The 20,104-nt window shown below is 43.7% G+C and overlaps 1 protein-coding gene and 1 long non-coding RNA gene across 2 annotated transcripts; one reads left to right on the plus strand and one right to left on the minus strand.

Annotated features, from left to right (window-relative positions):
• Positions 1 to 8,335: 8,335 nt before the first annotated feature.
• LOC104651207 (uncharacterized) lies at positions 8,336 to 18,656 on the minus strand. Its single transcript, XR_744715.2, has 5 exons — positions 18,313 to 18,656; positions 14,782 to 15,108; positions 10,498 to 11,382; positions 9,771 to 9,968; positions 8,336 to 9,271 (listed from the first exon to the last, which is right to left on the minus strand). It is a non-coding gene; the product is annotated as an uncharacterized LOC104651207 (long non-coding RNA).
• Positions 8,759 to 11,339, plus strand: RTP1 (receptor transporter protein 1). The gene is made up of 2 exons (XM_003926999.4): positions 8,759 to 9,030; positions 10,820 to 11,339. The coding sequence occupies exons 1-2, from the start codon at positions 8,759 to 8,761 to the stop codon at positions 11,337 to 11,339; spliced, it is 792 nt and encodes a 263-aa protein (XP_003927048.2).
• Positions 18,657 to 20,104: the final 1,448 nt, after the last annotated feature.

The raw sequence follows: 20,104 nt of genomic DNA on the forward strand, positions 1-20,104 counted from the left end.
TTAAGTGCTTCACCAAACAGTTCACCCAGTGGAGCAGCCCTACAGTATGGGAGCAGGGCTTGATTTCCATGCTTATGTGCCACTTTTTTTGGGGGGGAGGCGGGGGGGCAGGCCTGCTGAGTTTACTTGGAATCAGAAAACTTCTAGGACATATTGATTCGGGTAAAGATATAGCCAAGAACTGTCTATATCAGGGAGTGACTGTAACTTTGGACGTTAAAAAATTGGGGGAGTTTCTAGATAGCCATCATTTCTTATTTATTCTGAAAATATTTAATAAGGAAAATTTATGAGCATAGAAAAACTCTTTCAGAGGGAAAACAGAAAGTAGCTCCTTGAATATGTTTTTGAGTACTAAGTGGTTTGGGAGAGGAGAATTTTGGCTTTACCAAACCTATAGGTGTCTCATGTAATTGTGACCCACAAATTGCTAGAGCAGGAAGGAAACGTTGAGATCATGTAACATGGTTCTACTGATTTTAAGTACACAGAAATGTGGACCAAACAGAGGCCATGTTCTTTGGTCACATGGCATGTCTCATAGCAGTGACATAATGGGGACTTCTCATTTCTCCCTTTCTTATTCTTTCCACACAGGTCTTGCTAATACTCTCTCTCCTGTAGTTTCTAAGGGTTATATATGTAGACTGTATTAACCGCATATCATATTTATACCCAAGACAGACCTGCATATATATGCAGAGGCATAAGGCACCATTTTATCACACCAGATGTCAGTTGCTTTCAGAAGCATGGGTCCAAGATGCCTGAAATTCCAGTCAGTCAAACAATGGCACGAAATTAAAATAGTAAAGGTACTGCCCAAACCAAAAAGTCTAAGGATGCCAAAGCCCTTAGACTAGCCAGCCTTGTTAGCTGTCATGTAAGGCCACACCAGGGCAGTATGACGCATGAGTGTATTCTGGTGCAGACTTGGCCAGTTCTGGGCTGGTGTGTTTATTTGATTGGACCTTCTGAGCCTGTTCCCCATGGGTTTGCAGATAAGGAGCTTTAGGTCCCTTGGTCTTCTACTAGGTATGAAAGTCATCTCTCTTCCTGAGCAGGGATTGGCTCCTGGAAGGGGAAAGAGGTGCAGCTCCTGGAGCTGTTGCCCCAGACAGCCTGCAATAAGGCTGACCTCACACTTGCCCTGCTGGCCAGCCTCTCAACCCTGGGACACTGCCCATTCTAGCCTCAGGGCTCACCTTTCCTACTTCTCTGTCAGGCTGTGTCTGGCCCTAACCATACTCCTACCCCTAATCACAAGGTAAGGCGTGGCCTATACCCAGCTCAAGGAAAGGACCTCCCTCCAGGATACGTAGATCAGAGCTCTTTCTCACTGGAACTTCTCTCTGTGATTCATACAGGAGTTAATCTAGGTCACGAATTGGGCCCCAGGGAAGTAAATATCTGCTCTGGGACACCAAAGAGAGAATGTGTAGTTTGAGGATTCTTGGTTCCTTAGTGGCTAAGAAGTGAGGACTCCCTTAGCTCTCTTTTCCTGAATTAGGTCTACGAAGGAATTAACTTATATCCTTGAGAGACCAATATTGGCTTCCAAAAGAAAGTGAGAACAGTTTTTGATAAAGCAATGAACTTAATAACTGATGTGACTGATAGTGAAGGATGTACCTGGTGGTTTCACTGTCTTTTGTCCTGTTTGCCTGCTGTGCATGAATTTCCAATTTCATTCACCTATGTCAAATTATTGCAACCCCCAAATTTCATTTAAAGTTATAAATTAACATCCAAAGCAGTGCCAATTAAAAGCTGAGGCCTCAGAAAAACGACAATTCTTTTGGCCTGAGAAGCTGTCAGGCTGTAAGAGAAACAATTTTGAACTGTTTTACATATACAAGGTTATTACAATGATTGGAACAATATGGACAAATTCAGACCACAGAAGATTAAACTAGAAGTCCACAGCTACAGAGAACAAGTAGTTCACTGTTTTTCTTTTCTTTTTTCTGAGACAGAATTTTGCTCTGGTTGCCCAGACTGGGAAGCTTCTTGAAAACAAACTACCACATAGTGAAGAAGCCTAAGCGGCTGAAGGGAAAGACCCAAGTGGAGAAATACCATAATAGTGAATAAGGCAGAATGAAAGTTCACAAATGACAGAGGCATTGTGGAGAGGGAAGGAGAGTCTGTATTCATGGCAATTGTCTCTTCCAGTGAAAACAAAGCTCTACCTCTTCCTTGATGGAAATGGTCCAATGTGATCAACCTACCACTAAATGGTTGGTTGGTTCTCCACGGAATAATACCCCAATCAATGGTTCAGTATTGATGTCTCTCTGTTGTTGGCATTTGGGCACTGTATTCGTCCATTCTCACGCTGCTAAAAAGAAATACCTGAGACTGGGTAATTTATTAATATAAAGAAAAGAGGTTTAATTGGCTCAGGGTTCCATAGGCTGTACAGATAGCATAGCTGGGGAGGCCTCAGGAAACTTACAATCATGATGGAAGGTGGAGCAAAGAGGGCTTGTCTTATGTGGCTGGAACAGGAGGAAGAGAGAGTGGAGGGGGAGATGCTACACTCATTTAAACAACCAGCTCTCATGAGAACTCACTCACTATCACAAGAACAGCAAGGGAGAAATCTTCTCCTACAATCCCATCAGCTTCCACCAGGACCTTCTTCCAACACTGGGGATTACAATTCGACATGAGATTTGGGTGGGGACACAAATCCAAACAGGCACTCAACAGTGGATTTAGAGAATTCCTTATATACCCGCGTGATATTCCATATGGCATTGCCTCTGACTGGCAACTCATTTCAAAGTAAAGGAAACCTGGCAATGAGCTCATGCTCATGAAATTCATTAGTATTAACTGTATCACCCATAATCCCGAAGCAGTTGTCCTGACTGAGCAGTGTGGTGGCCTTTGGAAGACTCAGTTATAGAAATAGCTGGGGGACAGGACCTTTCAGGGCCAGGATAATGTTCTCCAGGATGTGGCATATGCTCAGAATTGCAACCATGATATAGGCTTAGTTCCAAGAATTAAAGGGTAGAATGAAATGCCTCTCCCAAAATTACCCCTAATGGTCCACTCGTGGCTTTTTTCCTTTTCTTTCTGTACCCACAACTTTGAGCTCTGCTATTTTAGACATCTTAGTTCCCAAGGAAAAAGAAATGTCTCAATTAGAGAAGAAAATTAAAAATTCCTTTAAAGTTGAGACCACTATATGGGGGCTGTTTATATCATTAAATCAACAGGTTATGGAGGGACTTACTGTTCCTCTGGCTCAGCAATGTTGGGGCATCCTGGGAGGAAAGAGTCTTTGTTTTGGGACTGTGAGGCACATTCAGATCTTTGGCACAGGGTACCGTAGAAACTTCCAGTCATGGGTCCAGCCCTAAAAGACCCCTCCTTCTTCTCAAATGCCACTTAGGGACAGAAAATTACCCATAACAGAATGATTTTTCATGAGTGCAGCATTTCAAGAGTGATGATGTTTGTTTTTATAAAATGTTTATAATTAATAATGGAATAATCAACTTCATACTTTGAAACAAAAAATTAGAGGCATGGTGTTTTTCTTTTCATCACTCTATTTTCTAGTTGAGAATTTTTGCACTTTCTAGTTTAAACCATTTTATGCACTTAAAACATGATCACACACTTTAAGAAATTGGCCAGGGCGAGGCCAGCAGCTTTAGAGATGTCTGAATTGGCATTCTCTAAAGTGTGGATTTCATAGCATTAGAGGTTATTTTGATAGACAGTAAGTTGCAATACCACAGTGTTTCGTTTTTTCGTGTCTTGATAGAAATTTTTATTAAAGAAAATACTTTGCTATCTAGAAAGATGCATTATATTGGCCTCTGCATAGCAACCTCAGGTTCTAAATAAAACCTTATTTGTGCCAATGGGGATTGCATCAGCTGGTTTTACACACACACACACACACACACACACACACACACCCCTCTGGTGATTCTTACTTTCTGTGTTCTGTCATCATAGTGTTTGTTGTAGCAACAACTGTAACATAGTTCTAGAGGATTTGTTCTGGGTAGCACTCTTTGTTATAAGCTCCTCTCAGCTTTACGTACTTTTTTGGGAAGGTCCAAAGTCCGCATTCCCATTTTGGCCAGTAGCTCCCACCTGAGGCAGCTCCCATTGTATCTGTGAGATTAGTTAAATTAGTTTATTTATTTAGGTGTCAATTGCCTTAATTCAGAGGCATGAATACTGACTTGAAGGACTAAATGTTTAAGGAAGGGTCCTGAAAAACTTAAAAGTTTTCCCTAGTGCTGGCCAGGTGAGGTGGCTCATGCCTGTGATCCCAGCACTTTGGGATGCTAAGGCAGGAGGATTGCTTGAGCCCAGGAGTTTGAGACCAGCCTGGGCAACATAGCGAGACCCCATCTCTCTATAAAAAAAGGTTTCCCAGTGTTAATGTTCAGTGGCTCTATATATTTAATTTCTGTCCTTCTTGCTATGTTCAGTACAAATCTAGCAGAGTGGCACCTCCCCAGAGATCTTCAGCTATGTAGCAGGCCCCAGGAGACAGAGCGTGGCTCCAGGCACCACCTGCCATACCTCTTTAGAAGCTTCCCTCTTCCTTTATTTGTCAAAGGAGTGAATGAGGTTAAAATTAAGATTTTGAATGATATAAATATGCAACTAATTCAATTGTAGGATATTATCATTAAAGTTTTAAATTTCTAAACCTCTTTCTTTCACACATTGCGGAGCTTGCAGTTCCAACAGCATTCCAAGAAAACATTTCTGTGTTTGCGTAATTTGTAGAGTACACATAAATAATGTAAAATAATTTTGGATTATTTCAACTTCACATTGCATGTCTCAATTTCATCGATGTCATACCTGGCTCAGTCAGTCATTGTCACAGGTGCTAAGCCATTTTGGAACTTGCCATTTCTTTTCTGAGGAACCTGTTTTAGTTTAGTTTACAGCATTTAGAAATAGAAGGTAACTTTGTAGAAGTAACATCAATATCCTAGTCTGCTTATCACAAATATAATTAATAGTATTAGGATGTAAGTGATACTCAGGTGGTTTTTATTGTTTTTTATACACTGTGTGCTTTGACTTTTAATTTCAACTACAGCTAAAACTGACTTTTTAACTAAAATTAAGTGATCTTTATCTTAATGCCCAGTTATTAACCAAATCATACTCAGAAGATGTTATTATGTACCAACCTAAAGAGTCCTTTAATTTGGGGATGAATTTTACTTACACATGCCATTTCAGTTTAAGTTGCCTTATTCTGTTACATGATTCTTGTCAAGTCTAAGCTTTATGATGTCTAAATTCTTTTAACACTGTATCTGTGATGTAAAATGTATGATGTGCTACAAATTTTATTTATAATAAACTAAGTTATAGCCTATTATAACCTGTGAAACATTTCTTGGAAATTATTTTTTCATTTATGTAGTTTCTTATGTAAATTTGAAAAATATTTGCCATGGTGCATTCTGTAAACATTGCCATGTTCTTTTCTTCAATGCTTATTTGCATGAAAGTTACTTGGATTTTGCTTGTTTGTATTGGATAGCCATTAAGCTAACTTCAGTATCTCTGCCTTTTTTTCTGTAGTTTAACTGTTTCTAATTTTGTTCACAATCTAAATAGATGTTAGAGTCATACTTTTTATTTTCTACTTTCTAAATAAATTTTCTAAGGTTTTTTTTTTTTGTTTTTTGTTTTTTTTTTTTTAGACAAAAGAAGCTTCCCTCTTCCATCCTGTGGCCTCCATCATACCTCCTGCCCTCCCAGGATTCAGTTTTCTAAGTATAAAGCTATTTAAAACCATATATGACTATAGTCAGAGGGGACCTTACCTTTGTCATCTACCCTAACTCTTCATTGAACAGATGGACAAACTGAGGCCAAGAGAATTAGTCACCTGGCCAAGGTCACAAAGCCAGCCAGGAGCAGAGCTGGGTTATGACTCTCCTGACTCCCAGTTCAGTGCTCTTTCCATTGAGCCAAGATCCCTGGCCTCAAATGATTAAGGCTTTACAGGGTTGCTGTGCCTGGAGATGACTTTCTGTACTATATTTTCTTTAGTAAGATTTTAAGCTAAATGTCTCTCTGAGCTCTAAAATATTTATAGCAAGTATCAGGGCTCTGTGGAGACCATTGCTTCATTGAGTTTGGCAGCTGAGGCAGCATCCCCAGCAGTAGCAGGGAGCCCTGTGGGTCAAGTACAACTCACTCCTCTTCTGGGGAGATGTGGCTTCAGTGTGGCCCAGTGAACCATTTGCTGAAATGATATAAACTTCATTTGAAATTCTTGGGGTCTGGAGTGGCCATGTGAATTATGAAGAAACTCACATTTAATGAGCAGATGTTATGTTCTAGATTCCATGCTGAGCATCACAATGGAGAAAGCTGGGGCTTTGTAGACAGTCACATAGGTTCAAGTTCAAGTTCAACCAAGTTTTAGCCATTAAATCCTGAGCAAGTTATCAAAACTCTAGACTTTAGCTTATGTATCTGCAAAATGGAGCTGCTGCTGATATTACCTACCTGTCAAGGTGGTTATTGAAAGAAATAAGTTAATATTTATAAAGCACTAGAACAATGCTTTCTAAGCACTTACCAGATAAGTGCTGTATAGTGATTGCTATATAGTAAGTGCTATATAGTGGTTGCTGTTACTGTGAAAATTAAAAATATGTTCACATAAAACATTCACACATGTTTTTACTAGGATGAAAAGATGCAGATCACATATATTAGAATTGCTACCTGTGAGGCCAGATGGAAATTAAAAAAAAACAAAAACAAAAAAACAAAAACAAACAGCTGGGCGCAGTGGCTCACATGTTATCCTAGCACTTTGGCAGACTGAGGCGGGGGATCACCTGAGGTCAGGAGTTTAAGACCAGCCTGGCCAACATGGTGAAACCCCATCTCTACTAAAAGTACAAAATTAGCTGGATGTGGTGGCGCACACCTGAAATCCCAGCTACTTGGTGGCTGAGGCAAGAGAATTGCTTGATCTTGGGAGGTGGAGGTTGAAGTGAGCCAAGATCGTGCCATTGTACTCCAGCCTTGGAAACAGAGACTGTGTCTCAAACAAACAAACAAACAAACAAAAACAAACAAAAAGCAACCAGGCCAGTCATTCTAGAGCCCCTGCTTTTAATCACTGCAGATACTGTTTTGTTATTATCCCATTGAGAAGATGAATAAACTGAGGTTAAAATAATGTAAATGAAGGCATTTATGAAGTGCCATTTATGAAGTGGCAGGAGGAGCACTTGGAAGACAGTTTCTGGCATCAGATGGGTGATTTTTAGGTCCTACTTTTTCATCACTAAACTTCAAGAATGGCTGGCTGTCCACAATTCATACTGTGTGAAGAGCCTGCTCAGATTCTGCTAGCTACACCAAGCTTTCGCAGAGAGCGGAGTGAAGAAATGTGTTTTTCAATTGTAGGAAGTGTTGTCTCTAATGCTTGCAATGAGCTTCGTCAACAAGTTTTATACAAATAGATGGCAAGAGTGTAATGTGAGAAACTGAAATAAAACCAAAATGCCCTCAAATACAGGATGGGCTAAATAAATTATGCCTATCCATATAACAGAATATAGGTAGCCTATAATACACTACTATGGACTATGACCTAGAAAAATATTCATGATATGTTTTTAAAAAATGTTACAATGTGGTATGTAGAATGTATGTGGCATGTAGAATATGTGTGTATTTACACACACATATCCACATGTACAAAAATGGTAAGCAAGATGTACATATCATAATGTTAACAGTAGTCATCTTGGGTGGAGTATTATGGAAGAGTCTTACTTTTCTTTCATCTGTATTTTATAATTTTTCTAGGATAAACACATATGACCTTTTAAAAAGAAAAATAATTGATTAAAAATAGCAGGAGAGGCATGTATAGTAAAGACTGTTGTGCCTGTGGATGATGCTCTTCTTCCGCACTTCTATCATCAGCTAGCAAATAATTTTGTCTACTCCTGCCCGGCTGACGCAATGGCTCCTACCTTTGTGCACAGGTGGCTGGTCTTATACAAGGCCGTTACAGCCTGGGTCCTATTGCACATTTATTGGGTACATAGTCAGCTCCCAGCACTGACATAAAGCCTGGCACATGTCTGCAAACCCTACCTACATGCCTGAACATGTTTTAAATGAATGAATTAATGAACTGGTCTGGGGTCAAAAGTGTGAATTTGTATACAGGTTCTGCCAATTATAGGCTAGGGGAGTCTTAGGCTCCTGATCTGTACTGCGGCAATAGTCATCGTAGCTTAAGAGACCTCCAATTTTGTTTTGAAAATGGCAAAGTGCTAATCACAAGATGGCTGGGGAAGCCAAGGGAGCTTTTCTTATTATTGCTCCATCTAACACATTTATATCTCCCCATCCCTGTTTCTCCTCGGTTCCCTAAGGCATCATGGTTACCATAGCAGCCAGATGCTGATGATGTCTCCAGGGGGCAGCAAGGTGAAACTGAGCCAGCTCCCAAGTCCTCACCTCTCCATACCCTTTGCAGGCCGGGGTGAGATGGTCTGAAGCTCAACCTTTGGTCCGGTCCCCCACCCTGTCTTGGATCACTTAGACACATAAACTCTTCCTCTGCAATCTCAGTTCAGGGCCTTGAAACACCTCTTCGGAGACTCCCTCCTTCCCAAGCTCTGTCTTCTGGCGCCCTGCCTGGTTGCCGTGGAAACAGGTTCCACTGCGGACAAAGGAGGGAGCTGGGTCCTGCTTCCTCCTGGTCCTGTCGATGAGGATTTTTAGACCGTGGAGACTGCGCTGCCCTGCCCTGCATCTACCCTCACTCTCCGTGTTCTCACTAAGGTGGAAATTGCCCTCCCTCACTACTGACGAGACCATGTGTAAAAGCGTGACCACAGAAGAGTGGAAGAAAATCTTCTATGAGAAGATGGAGGAGGCAAAGCCGGCTGACAGCTGGGACCTCATCATAGACCCCAACCTCAAGCACAATGTGCTGGGCCCTGGTTGGAAGCAGTACCTGGAGGTGCATGCTTCAGGCAGGTGAGTAGCCCAGGAAGTAAGAACCCTGCAGGCAGCCTCTAGGTCTCTAGCCCTGGGGCACCTTCCAAGGAAAAGATTACATAGAACCCAAGTGTTTAGCTTCAATCTCACTATTAGACTGGCGTAGACTGGAAGTCAGAGAAAGAGTCCCTCTCTGGGAACTAGGATATCTGAGTTTGATTCCAGCTCTTTCACTGATCACCTGTGTTACTCTTTCTCTCTGAGTCATAATTTTTTCCATCTGGAAAATAAAGACATAGAATGTAATTATTAGTCCTACACACTGACATTTTACATATTTTCTATTTTAACAGTCTCTTAAAAAGTAGTTTAAAACCAGAGAAGGAGGGCGTAAGGCTCACTGGAGGTCGAGAGGTTTGTGCTCTGGTCCTGGGACCAGTTTAAATCTATTTAACTAGACTTAGTTTTATTTCAAATATTGAATAGATGAGGTGTGCCAGAAACTGGCTTTGCTGTTGGCTCCATGGCCCTTGAGGAATTTGATTTTCTTCTTGGACCTGGCTTTCTCCATTTGCACAGTGAGAGGTTAACTTGAGGTCCACAGCGCAGTATCAGCGTCAGCAACATCTGGAACTTGTTAGGAAGGCAGACTCTTGGGCCCCTTTTAGACCTGAATCAGAATCTGATTTTAAGAAGAGTTCTAGGAGATTACCATGTAGAAACCTTCTGAGATGATTTTCTAGCACTCTTGTTCATGGGTCCAGAGTGTACGGGCTTACCTTTGGGACATAAGATGGGGAGGCTGAGAGGTGCAGCCTCGGAGTCAGAAGCAAGGCTTTCCTGCCTGCCCTGGTTCAGTCAATTCACTTCATCAATTCAAGAAACATTACTGGGCACCTGTTATGTGCTGAGCCTCTAGCTGTTCTGTCTCCACTGGTTCTGCCTCTAGCTGTGTGTATATAGATGCCTCTCTCACTCTCTGTCTCAGCATGAAACAAAAGATTAAGTAGATGATTTCCAGGTCCCTCCAGTTAAGACATTTTTCAATCCAGGTTTTGTAGTCTGACCTGAGAGGAAGAAACAATCCCCAAAAGATGTGAGTGAACAGAAGAGAATAAAAATGTGAAGCTCCTAAATTGGCTGACAGGAGGGGTGTCAAGGGCTGGACAAGTACAGGTGGGACTCAGCAGCTTCCTGAAGACCTGGCAGGCTGTCAGGACTGAGTGGGGAGGGCACGTGGCTGCTCCAGACCTGGCTGTGGACCTGTGATCCCCAGCTGGCCCTGTCAGGCCTGGGAGACTACAACCCTTGGGGCTCTGGGCACAGACTGCCTCCACCTCCAGGCCTTGTGATGAATTAACTCTGGCACTGGCCTGGATGCTGATAGCTAGTAATGGCATCATTTTCTCCTGATTTGGATCTAGCCTGTTCACAGTCAGTGTTAACAGATAGAAATGTGCAGACGGATTTTGAGTTTCTTGTCTGGTGTGAGCAGGAAGGACTCACCTAGTGTACGCTGTGCAGCTTGCAGATGAGGAATAGGAATGATGCCCAGCGCTGGGGTGGAGAGAGTCGAGGCCTCTGGAAAGCACTGAGGAGGTAGAGCACTGCTGGATGCCAGGTGGCATTCTCAGGAGCCTGCTTCAGTGCTAGAGGCACTTGCCAGGCTGAGTGGCTTCCTGGGGAAAGCTAAAGAACGCAGGGTGCCGGCAACACTGCCTCCACCTCCAGGCTCTGCTTAGTCCCCAGGTCCCCTCACCCCATTCCTGGGGCTGTTTCCACCACCTCCCCCCGTCTTCTATTCCTCCCTCTCCTCCCGTCTCCGCAGGTTCCACTGCTCCTGGTGCTGGCACACCTGGCAGTCGCCCCACCTGGTCATCCTCTTCCACATGTTCCTGGACCGCACCCAGCGGGCTGGCTCGGTGCGTATGCGCGTCTTCAAGCAGCTGTGCTATGAGTGCGGCACGGCGCGGCTGGACGAGTCCAGCATGCTGGAGGAGAACATCGAGGGCCTGGTGGACAACCTCATCACCAGCCTGCGCGAGCAGTGCTATGGCGAGCGCGGCGGCCAGTACCGCATCCACGTGGCCAGCCGCCAGGACAACCGGCGGCACCGCGGGGAGTTCTGCGAGGCCTGCCAGGAGGGCATTGTGCACTGGAAGCCCAGCGAGAAGCTGCTGGAGGAGGAGGCGACCACCTACACCTTCTCCCGGGTGCCCAGCCCCGCCAAGCCGCAGGAGGAGACGGGCTCAGGCTGGAACTTCTGCTCTCTCCCGTGGTGCTTGTTTTGGGCCACGGTCCTGCTGCTGATCATCTACCTGCAGTTCTCCTTCCGTAGCTCCGTCTAAGATTCCCTGGGTGGGCCCAGAGCCTGTCGAGGGTGCCAGCTAGCTGGTGGGAAGGTAGAGGAGAAACCTGGATTGGGAGTAGTGTCAACGTCTAGCGCTGGTGGTGCCACTGACTCAGTGGAGATCTTGGGCAAATTATACGGTTTTGCCTTTTATAAAACTAAGGGTTTGGGCAAGATCATTCGTTTATCGTAGTGAAACCCAGGACCCCAAAGTTCTGCTTAGGTGCCTCAGGGACTTTTGGATTTGGAAAGTAGACTAAGCAAGTGATTGTCTCCTGCTTATCCTCCACCTCCTGCCTCCTCTTGCTTCAATCAGAACAGCTTTACTTTACATGGAGTTCCATTCAAGATGTTTGTACGAAAAAAGGCTTAACTACTTTTGGAAAGTTTGAAAACGAGAGGACTGGGTGATCTCCAAAGGGTTTTCCATAGTAATGAGCTTGCCCTTGCCCATGTTAGTCCCACACCCCTTCCCCTCATGATTCCCCACATTCTCTAGCTGCAGCCTTAAATTAGCTTCTTTGCCCACCCTGTGAGCCTTGTCCATGATTCTGCCTTCACATATGCAGCAGGGGTTTCCCTTGAAGGGCGAGAGGTGGGAGACCAGGCTGTTCCTTTGCCGTTGGGTACACAGGGTCTCTTGTTTTTGTTTCTCAGATTTCAGCTTCTTTCCACTCAGGGTGGATTCTGGGGTCTGCCTGGCTGAAAGATGGTGGTTGGGGTGGGGTCCCATACAGCTAGGCTTCTCACCCATGGCGTATGAACTGGCAGAGAATTTAGGGGAAGTTTAGAAGACAGAGTTTTAGAAGCAAAGCAAAAAATCCCTGGGAAGCGTTATAATGGAGGATCTTCAGAGTTCAGGGACCAAGTCTAGCAGATTCTCAGCGGCACTGACGGCCAAAACACAGGAGAAGGAATCTGGCGTCCTGGGTTCTTTGCTAAAATTACAGTTAAATGGCTTTTCCACATTGGCCAAGCATGAGGCCTCTTGTCAAAGATCAGCTTTCCCCCTAAAGCCACAGGGATGGGGTGTCCCCAGCAAGAGAGAGGGCGTTAAAGATATAAAATGCTTTGTCCATGTGGAAGTGCTCAGATACGTGGGAGAACCTTACAAGGCTCTACAATGAGATGTAATATGATTTGAGATGGGAGGAGAGAAGACTTTCTGACAGTGGGGGTCTGGAATGGAATTGGTGGGGAGAAGCAGCAAGCTGCACTTTTGAGGGGCTTCATTAACCCCAACTCTGTTCATAACTTGACCCCCTCTCCTTCTTCCCTGCACTTTTGAGGGGCCTCATTTACCCTACCTCTGTTAAAAACTTGACTACTCTCCTATTTCCTAGAAAGTCACCATCATCTGTAGTGATGGGGGGGGGGAGTCACTTACATAAAGATGGGACACTTTAATAAAGACAGGATATCTTCAATAAGGTTTAGTAGTCATTAATGTGTTTGAGATTCCCCCACTGTCCCTGATCTGTAATGAGCTGTTGGTCCCCTCCATCCCACTACACTGTCTCCAGCTTCTCTCCTTTTTGTCCCTTCCCCCACCCACATGAAGCTCTAGCTAGCTCCAGTTCCGGGCCAGTCTTGTCCATAGTCGGGAGGGATGCAAGTCCGTCATTCAGGGGATCAGCAAAAGGTCAGTTTTACTCCTGTCCTGGCTCAAATTCAAGTAAGCAGTGATGGCTTCCTTTACCTCAGTCACAGAGTGTTTGTTTCTTTATCTAGCCCACATTTTCTGAACACCTGCTGTCTAGCAAGTCCTGATTTACTTCCTAGATAGTAGGTGTTCAGAATATGTGGACTAGATGAAGAAATGAATACTGTGGGTGCAGGGAGTGCTCTCTGGTTTCTCAGACATCTCTGCTTGCTACAGAGGTTTTCAGCCCCTGATGTACTTTAGAAATTCTGGAGAGATTTTAAAGAAATGTAAGTACTTAACCTCTACCCCAGACCAATGGGATCAAAATATGGGGGCAATTGGCCCTTGGCATCTGCGTTATAATAAGACATCCGGGTGACCGACCTGTGCTGCCTGGTGTGATGCCTTCTAACAGACGGATAGACTTTCTTTTACATCTGGTTTTATGAAAACAGCCTTGAGAGGTTCCTTGATAACTTGTCCTGGATTCTTTAGGACTGGGGCTCAGCTTCCCTCTGTCTAGCTGCTCTACACACTCCCCAACCTGTGCTCTGGAGATTTCACCCTTCCTCACGCTCCATTGCTCCTGCACGTTTGCTGCTACAATGGCTGTGTTCTGCTCTGAGAGTCTTTGTCACTGAGCTCTGCCACCCTTGCTGGGACACTCATACAACTTGTTATAATTACTTATCCCTGCTAGGCTGTAAGTTCCAAAAAGCATAGACTCCATAGATTCTATTCACCTCTATTGAATGCATAACAAATGTTCAATAAAAATGTGTTGAATGAATAAATGAACCAATAAGCTGAGCCATCTCCAGCCAGATCCTCACCTTTCTAGCATATTATGCTTGTGACAATATTTGGAGTCTCCTTCTCATTCCACCACTTATTCTTTCTAGGTCTTGCACTTACATATCCCAAGGCAAATCAGTTTAAATTAAGTCACTTGAAGTAGAAACAGCGTTTTGTTTTTGTTCTTGTTTTTGTTTTTGATTTGTTTTGAGATGATAGCATTGGGGTCATGTGAAGGATCCTGAACCCTGCATAGGGAGCTTGTTTGAGTTTAATCGGGTTCTGCTGGGACTTTTGGGGGAACATTATTCTCTCTGGGTCTCTAGATCTTAGATGCTCTTACGGTATGAAGCATCCTGAAGTCTGTCTTTGTGCCACCCTGTATTAGCTCATATAAAGCATTTTACACACTTTCCAATGACTTTTGCCAGTCTGTATTGACCGCCCCTAGTGGCAGGAGAGCATTACCACCCAAGGCAGCCTGTGCCATCTTTGGATAGTTCTGCCTTTTAAAGAAGACTTTTTTTCTTTTAAGCCTCCCTCAAAAGGGCTTGCATTTTTTTTCACTTTCTAATTCCAGTTCTGGTTCTCCCAAGTGAGATCCCACGGGGGAGGATGTTTCCTATTCCCCACACAGATCTTTTCTCAGCCCTGCAGCCAGGGCAATCCTTTTAACCCAAGTCAGATCCTGCCATTCTTGGGCTCCCCTTTTTCTTTTGTAAAAGCCAAGCCCTGGAAGGCCAAATGTGATGTGGTGCAGCCACGTTACTGACGTCTTTTCGTACTTTTTTCCCCAAACACACAGGCATGGACCTACTTAGGGACTTATTCTGCCTGTTCCCTCTGCTGGAAAGGTTTTTCCCAAGACATTCCCTTGGCTCACTTTCTGACCTCCCTGAAGTGTTGGCTCAAGTCTCATCTTCTCAGCCAGGTCTTCTACTACATGCTATCACCTGTTCCCGCACCCTACCCTCTCACTCCTGAGCCGTCTTGCCTTTACCCTAGTCTGTGTTTCCAGAAAGCAGAAGTCAAGGCAGAGGTCTATGTGACAGTACTTGACTGGAAAGTGTGACGCCAGAAAGCTGGAGTAAGGCTGGGGGAGCACAGCAAAGCAGGAGGGAAATCCCGTGGAAGGAGGCCTTGTCAAGTTGGCCACCTCCATTGGTGAAGGGCTGTTCTGTCCCACAGAATCATCTGAGAAACCAGAGGAAATGCGTCTCCAGATCACTTGAGGGTAAAGGGGCATCTGTACCCTGGCTCCTGTCTTTTAATGGCTGAGGGTTGCCCCATAGGATGTTAACTTCCCTCCACTCTGGGTCGTGGTATACTAACTGAATGAAAACACGAATGAGTAAGTGCTGAAAGGGTATCTGAAAACAAGGTTAGTGTCCTTGCTTTGACTTTCTCAGAGTAAAAGCTCCAGTTTCTGATTTTTGCAGTCCTGTTCTGGTTGTGCTGCTTTCTGGGGGTCCGGTATCCACTCCACATCCTTTAAAAATAGCACTCTGACTTCTTTTTCCAGGAATTACCTGCCCCCATGCAACATATCCTGGTGCGATATCAAGGAACTCTGCACCTCCCCTCAACTCCCAAGCAAGGGGTACATGGCCTAAGATAAGTTGATTGGAATTTCAATGATGAAAAAAGTGACAAAAACACTAAAACAGGTGGAGCCTACCAATTCCAGTGATGGTCCCCTGGCCTGTTTGTAAAATTGTTTTTTGCTATTCATATTCTCAGCATGACCAAATTTTGTCCTTTGCTGAGTCTTCTTCTCCACTCTTCTTTTTGATTCTGTGAACTTTCCCCATAGTTTTTCAATACATTCCCTTTTATGCTTAAATCAGTTGCCATCTCTGTGTGTTTCAACCAAAGGACGCTGACTGATATACCAGGTCTTCCTCTCCATTGGGTCAGCTCTGATGATGAAAGCTCAGACCAGAGCTCCATCTGCCCTCTCCCTGGACCTTCAACTTCTCTGTTCTTTGCGATGAAGTGCCCATCTCAACCCCACACATCCCCCTCCAAATCCTGCCTTTTTTTTCTTTCTTGCTCTTTCTTTTCTTTTTGAAATGAAGTTTTGCTCTTTCACCCAGGCTGGAGTGAAGTGGCATGGTCTTGGCTCACTGCAACCTCCACCTCCCAGGTTCAAGCGATTCTCCTGCCTCAGACTCCCAAGTAGCTAGGATTATAGGTGTCCACCACCACACCCAGCTATTTTTTTTTTTTTTTTGTATTTTTAGTAGAGATGGGGTTTTCATATTGACCTGGCTGGTTTTGAATTCCTGACTTCAGGTGATCCACCTGCCTTGGCCTCCCAAATTGCTAGGATTACAGGTGTAACTGCTAGGATTACAAGTGTAAACCACCATGGCTGGCCAAATCCTGCCTTTTCTCCTTCCATTTACAATCAACTGTTTCAAGGGCTGTCCATAGACCGCCTCCACATTTACACTTTCAGTTAATTCAGCAGGCTAGCATCCCTTCCCCTCCCCCCCACAGTGTTGCAGAAACTCTCCTCATCCAGGTCACCAGCAGGCATCTTAGGGCTACAAACAATGAACAAACATTTTTAAACCTTATTTTTCTTGATCTCTCACAGGAGTTCAATACTATCTCACTTTACTTGGTTTCAGGGACATATGCCCTCCTGATTTACCTTCAGATTTTCTGTCTCCTTCTTCCTCTCTTCTTCACAGATTTCTCTGCCTCTACCTACCTCCTGAATGTTGGTGTTCTTTAGGCTTCAATTCCAAGTCTTAGTCTCTTCGATCCTCATATTTGTTCATGTCCTCTGGCTGATTGAATCTATTCTGAGTGTTCTTTAATATCTGTATGCTAATGACTCAGAATATACATTTCAAGGCATGAACTCTCTTCCAGGCTTCTTACGTTTATGGTCTCCTCGACATCTCTATTGGACTGTTTCACAGGCATTTCAAAGTCAACATGTCCTAGCTGATTCTGAAATATATTTTCCCTTCTGGTGTTCCATAAAATTTTTTATCTTAACCACTTTTAATTGCACAATTCAGTGGCATTAAGTACATTCACATTGCTCTGTAACCATCCCTGCTGTCTTATCTCCAGAACTTTTTAATCTCTCCAAATGGAAACTGTCAAATCGATTTCACAGCCCAATAACAACCACCATTCAACTTTCTGTCTATGGATTTGACTATTTTACCTGGTTTACTTTAATATAGAGAGAGCCATTTCTTTTCTTCATTTTTCCAGTGGCACAGTAGTCACAATATTTGTTCTCTGTCTGGCTTATTTAACCTAGTGTAATATTTTCAAGGTACATAATATTAAAGCATATATCAGAATTTCTTTCTTTTTAAGGCTGAATTGTATTTCCTTGAACGTATATACCACGTTTTGTTTATCTACTTAATCCATTTTTTGTCGCTTACAACAGAATACCTGAAACTGAGTAATTTATAAAAGAAAGAAATATATTTCTTATAGCTATGCAGACTCAGATGCCTAAGGATGAGAGGCTGCATCTGGTGAGGGCCTTCTTGCTGATGGGGACTCTTTGTGGCATCACATGATGGGCTTAGCATGCTAGTGTGCTCACTCAGGCCTTTCTTCTTTTTCTTATAAAGTCACCAGTTTTCCCTCCATGATAACTCATTAATCCATTAACCTATTAATCCATGAATGGATTACTCCATTTGTGAGGAAAAGCTCTCATGATCCTATCACATTTTAAAAGCCCCACTTTTCAATACTGCCACAATGGGGATTACGTTTCAATGAATTTTTGAGGGGACAATCAAACCATAGCATTCTGTCTTGGCCCCCGAAACTATAATGTCCTTCTCACATACAAAGACACATATTCCATTTGCATAGCCCCAAAGTCTTAACTTGGTTCAGCAGCAACTTAAAGGTTCAAAGTCATAAGTCTTATATATGAGTCTGTGAAGTCAAAACAAAATATCTACTTCTATATCTACTTCTAATATACAATGGTGGGATAAGCATAGCGTACATATTCCTATTCCAAAAGGGAGATATAGAAAAGCAAAAAGGGGTAACAAGCTCTAAACAACTCAGAAACTCAAGACAGCAGACATGGGGTCTTAAGACCCCAGAATGATCTCCTTTGACTCCATTTCTGGCATCTGCTACACACTGGTATGGGGGTTGGGCCCCACAAGCCTTGGGAAGCTCTGCCTCTGAAGCTTGGCTGGGGTCAGTTCACCCAGTTTTCCCAGGTTGGCATTACATGCTGAAAACTCTTGGGTCTTGGTGGGTGGCAATTCCATTTCCAGTGCCCATGAGATGCTGCCCTACTGAAAACTTTCTGTGGCAGCTCTGACCCTACATTTCTGTTTGGCCTTGCTCTAGCAGAGGCTCACTGTGGTGACTCTGCTGCTGCAACAAGTCTCTGCCTGGACTTTCAGGTTATCAGTTGTGTTTTTTGAAACTTAGATGAAGGCTAATAAGCCTCCACAGCTCTTGCTTCTTGCAAGTCAGCAGAATTAGCACCATGTGGATGCTGCCAAGGTTTATGACTTACCTTCCAGATCTGGAGCATGAGCCATACCTTGACCTGCTTGAGTCCTGCCTGATGTGGCCTCAGAGTACCGTGCCAGGGTACAGAGTCTCAAGGTGGTCTTGTGCAGTAAGCCCATAGAAAATGCCTGGGCTTGCTCCCTGAAACCATTCTTTCCTCCTAGGCCTCTGGGTCTGTGATAAGAGGGGCAGCCCTGAAGATCTCTGAAATGCCTCTGAGGTCTTTCTTCCATTGTCTTGAGGAATAGCACCTGGATCCCTTCTAGCTATGCTAATCTCTTTAGCAAATGACGTCTGGGCTACATCCTTTCCTTTTCACTCATTACGTGGCCAGGCTGAGAGATTTTCAAATCTTTCCACTCTGCTTGCTTTTTAATTATAAATTCTTTCAATTGTTTTTTTGTTCCTCAATCTCAGCATAAGCTGCCAAAAGTAAACATGCAGCTTCTTGTTTTGCTTAGAAATTTATTCTGCCAGATACCCTAGTTCATCAGTCCCAAGTTTGGCCTTCCACAAAGTTCTTGGGTGTGGACACAGTTCAGCCAAGTACTTTGCAAATTTATTACAAAGGTGGCCTTTATTCCAGTTCTAATACTTTGTTCCTTGGTTTTATTCGAAACCTCATCAGAATGGCCTTTACTGTTCATATTTCTGTCAGCACTCTGGTCATGACCACTTAACCCATCTCTAAAGAGTTTCAAACTTTCCTTAGTTCTTTTTTCTTCTAAGCCTTCATCACAATCTAGGCATTTCCTAGTCTTCTCCAAATTCTTTCAACCTCTGCCCATTACCCAATTCTAGAGCCAATTCCACATTTTCAGGTATTCATGACCAGCAGCACCCCACTTCTTGGTACCAATTTTCCATCTTAGACTGTTTTCTGTTGCTTATAACAGGACACCTAAAACTCCATTCATCCATTGAAAGACATTTGAATTGTTTCTGCCTTTTGGCTATTGTGAATAATGCTTCTGCAAACATTAGTGTACAAGGATTCATCTCTTTAAATTCTTACTTTCAATTATTAAGTAATTTTGCTGTTATTAAAAATAGGGCATTTGGAATACAGCCACCTCTTCTAGTCTTTGCAGACTGGCTCTGTGACAGAGAAGCCCTTCACTAATTAGTTGTGCGTGCACTGCACCTAGGAATCAGCTAGCAGTGAAAGCTTTAAGTCTTTTCAGTTCTTTTTTTGAGCATGCATCTTGCCTGGGCCTATGGCTTTTTCAGTTTCCCAGTATACAGGTCTGCTTTTGAATGTCTTCCTTTCCCAGAGTCTCACTCCAGCCTCTCCTCTGCATCTTAGATGATCTATTGTGTAGCTCCCCCTGTAGTGTCTCGCCACTGGTGTCTGTGAGTCTGTAGTTTCCTTGAAGCTTCCTAAAGCAGTCTCCCATGCCTGACACCCTAGGTTAGAGAGGGAGATCAGCCCTCCAAGCAGCCCCACAAAGATGTTAAAACATTGCAAACAAGGTCTGATCTGCTCCTTCCATTCTGAGGGAGGATATTGGGCATGGGCTGCTGCCTCTTCCCTGTGCCACACCAGGGAAAGTGTGGGTCAAAGGTGAATAAAAACACTGTGAATTTCCCAATGTTTCAAATGTGGCTTTTTCTTGACTGAGCATTCATTTCTTTTTTCTTTTCTTTTTTCTTTTTTTTTTTTTTTTTTTTTTGAGATGGAATTTCGCTCTTGTTACCCAGGCTGGAGTGCAATGGCACGATCTCGGCTCACCGCAACCTCCGCATCCTGGGTTCAGGCAATTCTCCTGCCTCAGCCTCCTGAGCAGCTGGGATTA

The sequence above is a fragment of the Saimiri boliviensis genome, chromosome 8, assembly GCF_048565385.1.
Source record: "Saimiri boliviensis isolate mSaiBol1 chromosome 8, mSaiBol1.pri, whole genome shotgun sequence".
NCBI classification, from domain to species: Eukaryota; Metazoa; Chordata; class Mammalia; order Primates; family Cebidae; genus Saimiri; species Saimiri boliviensis.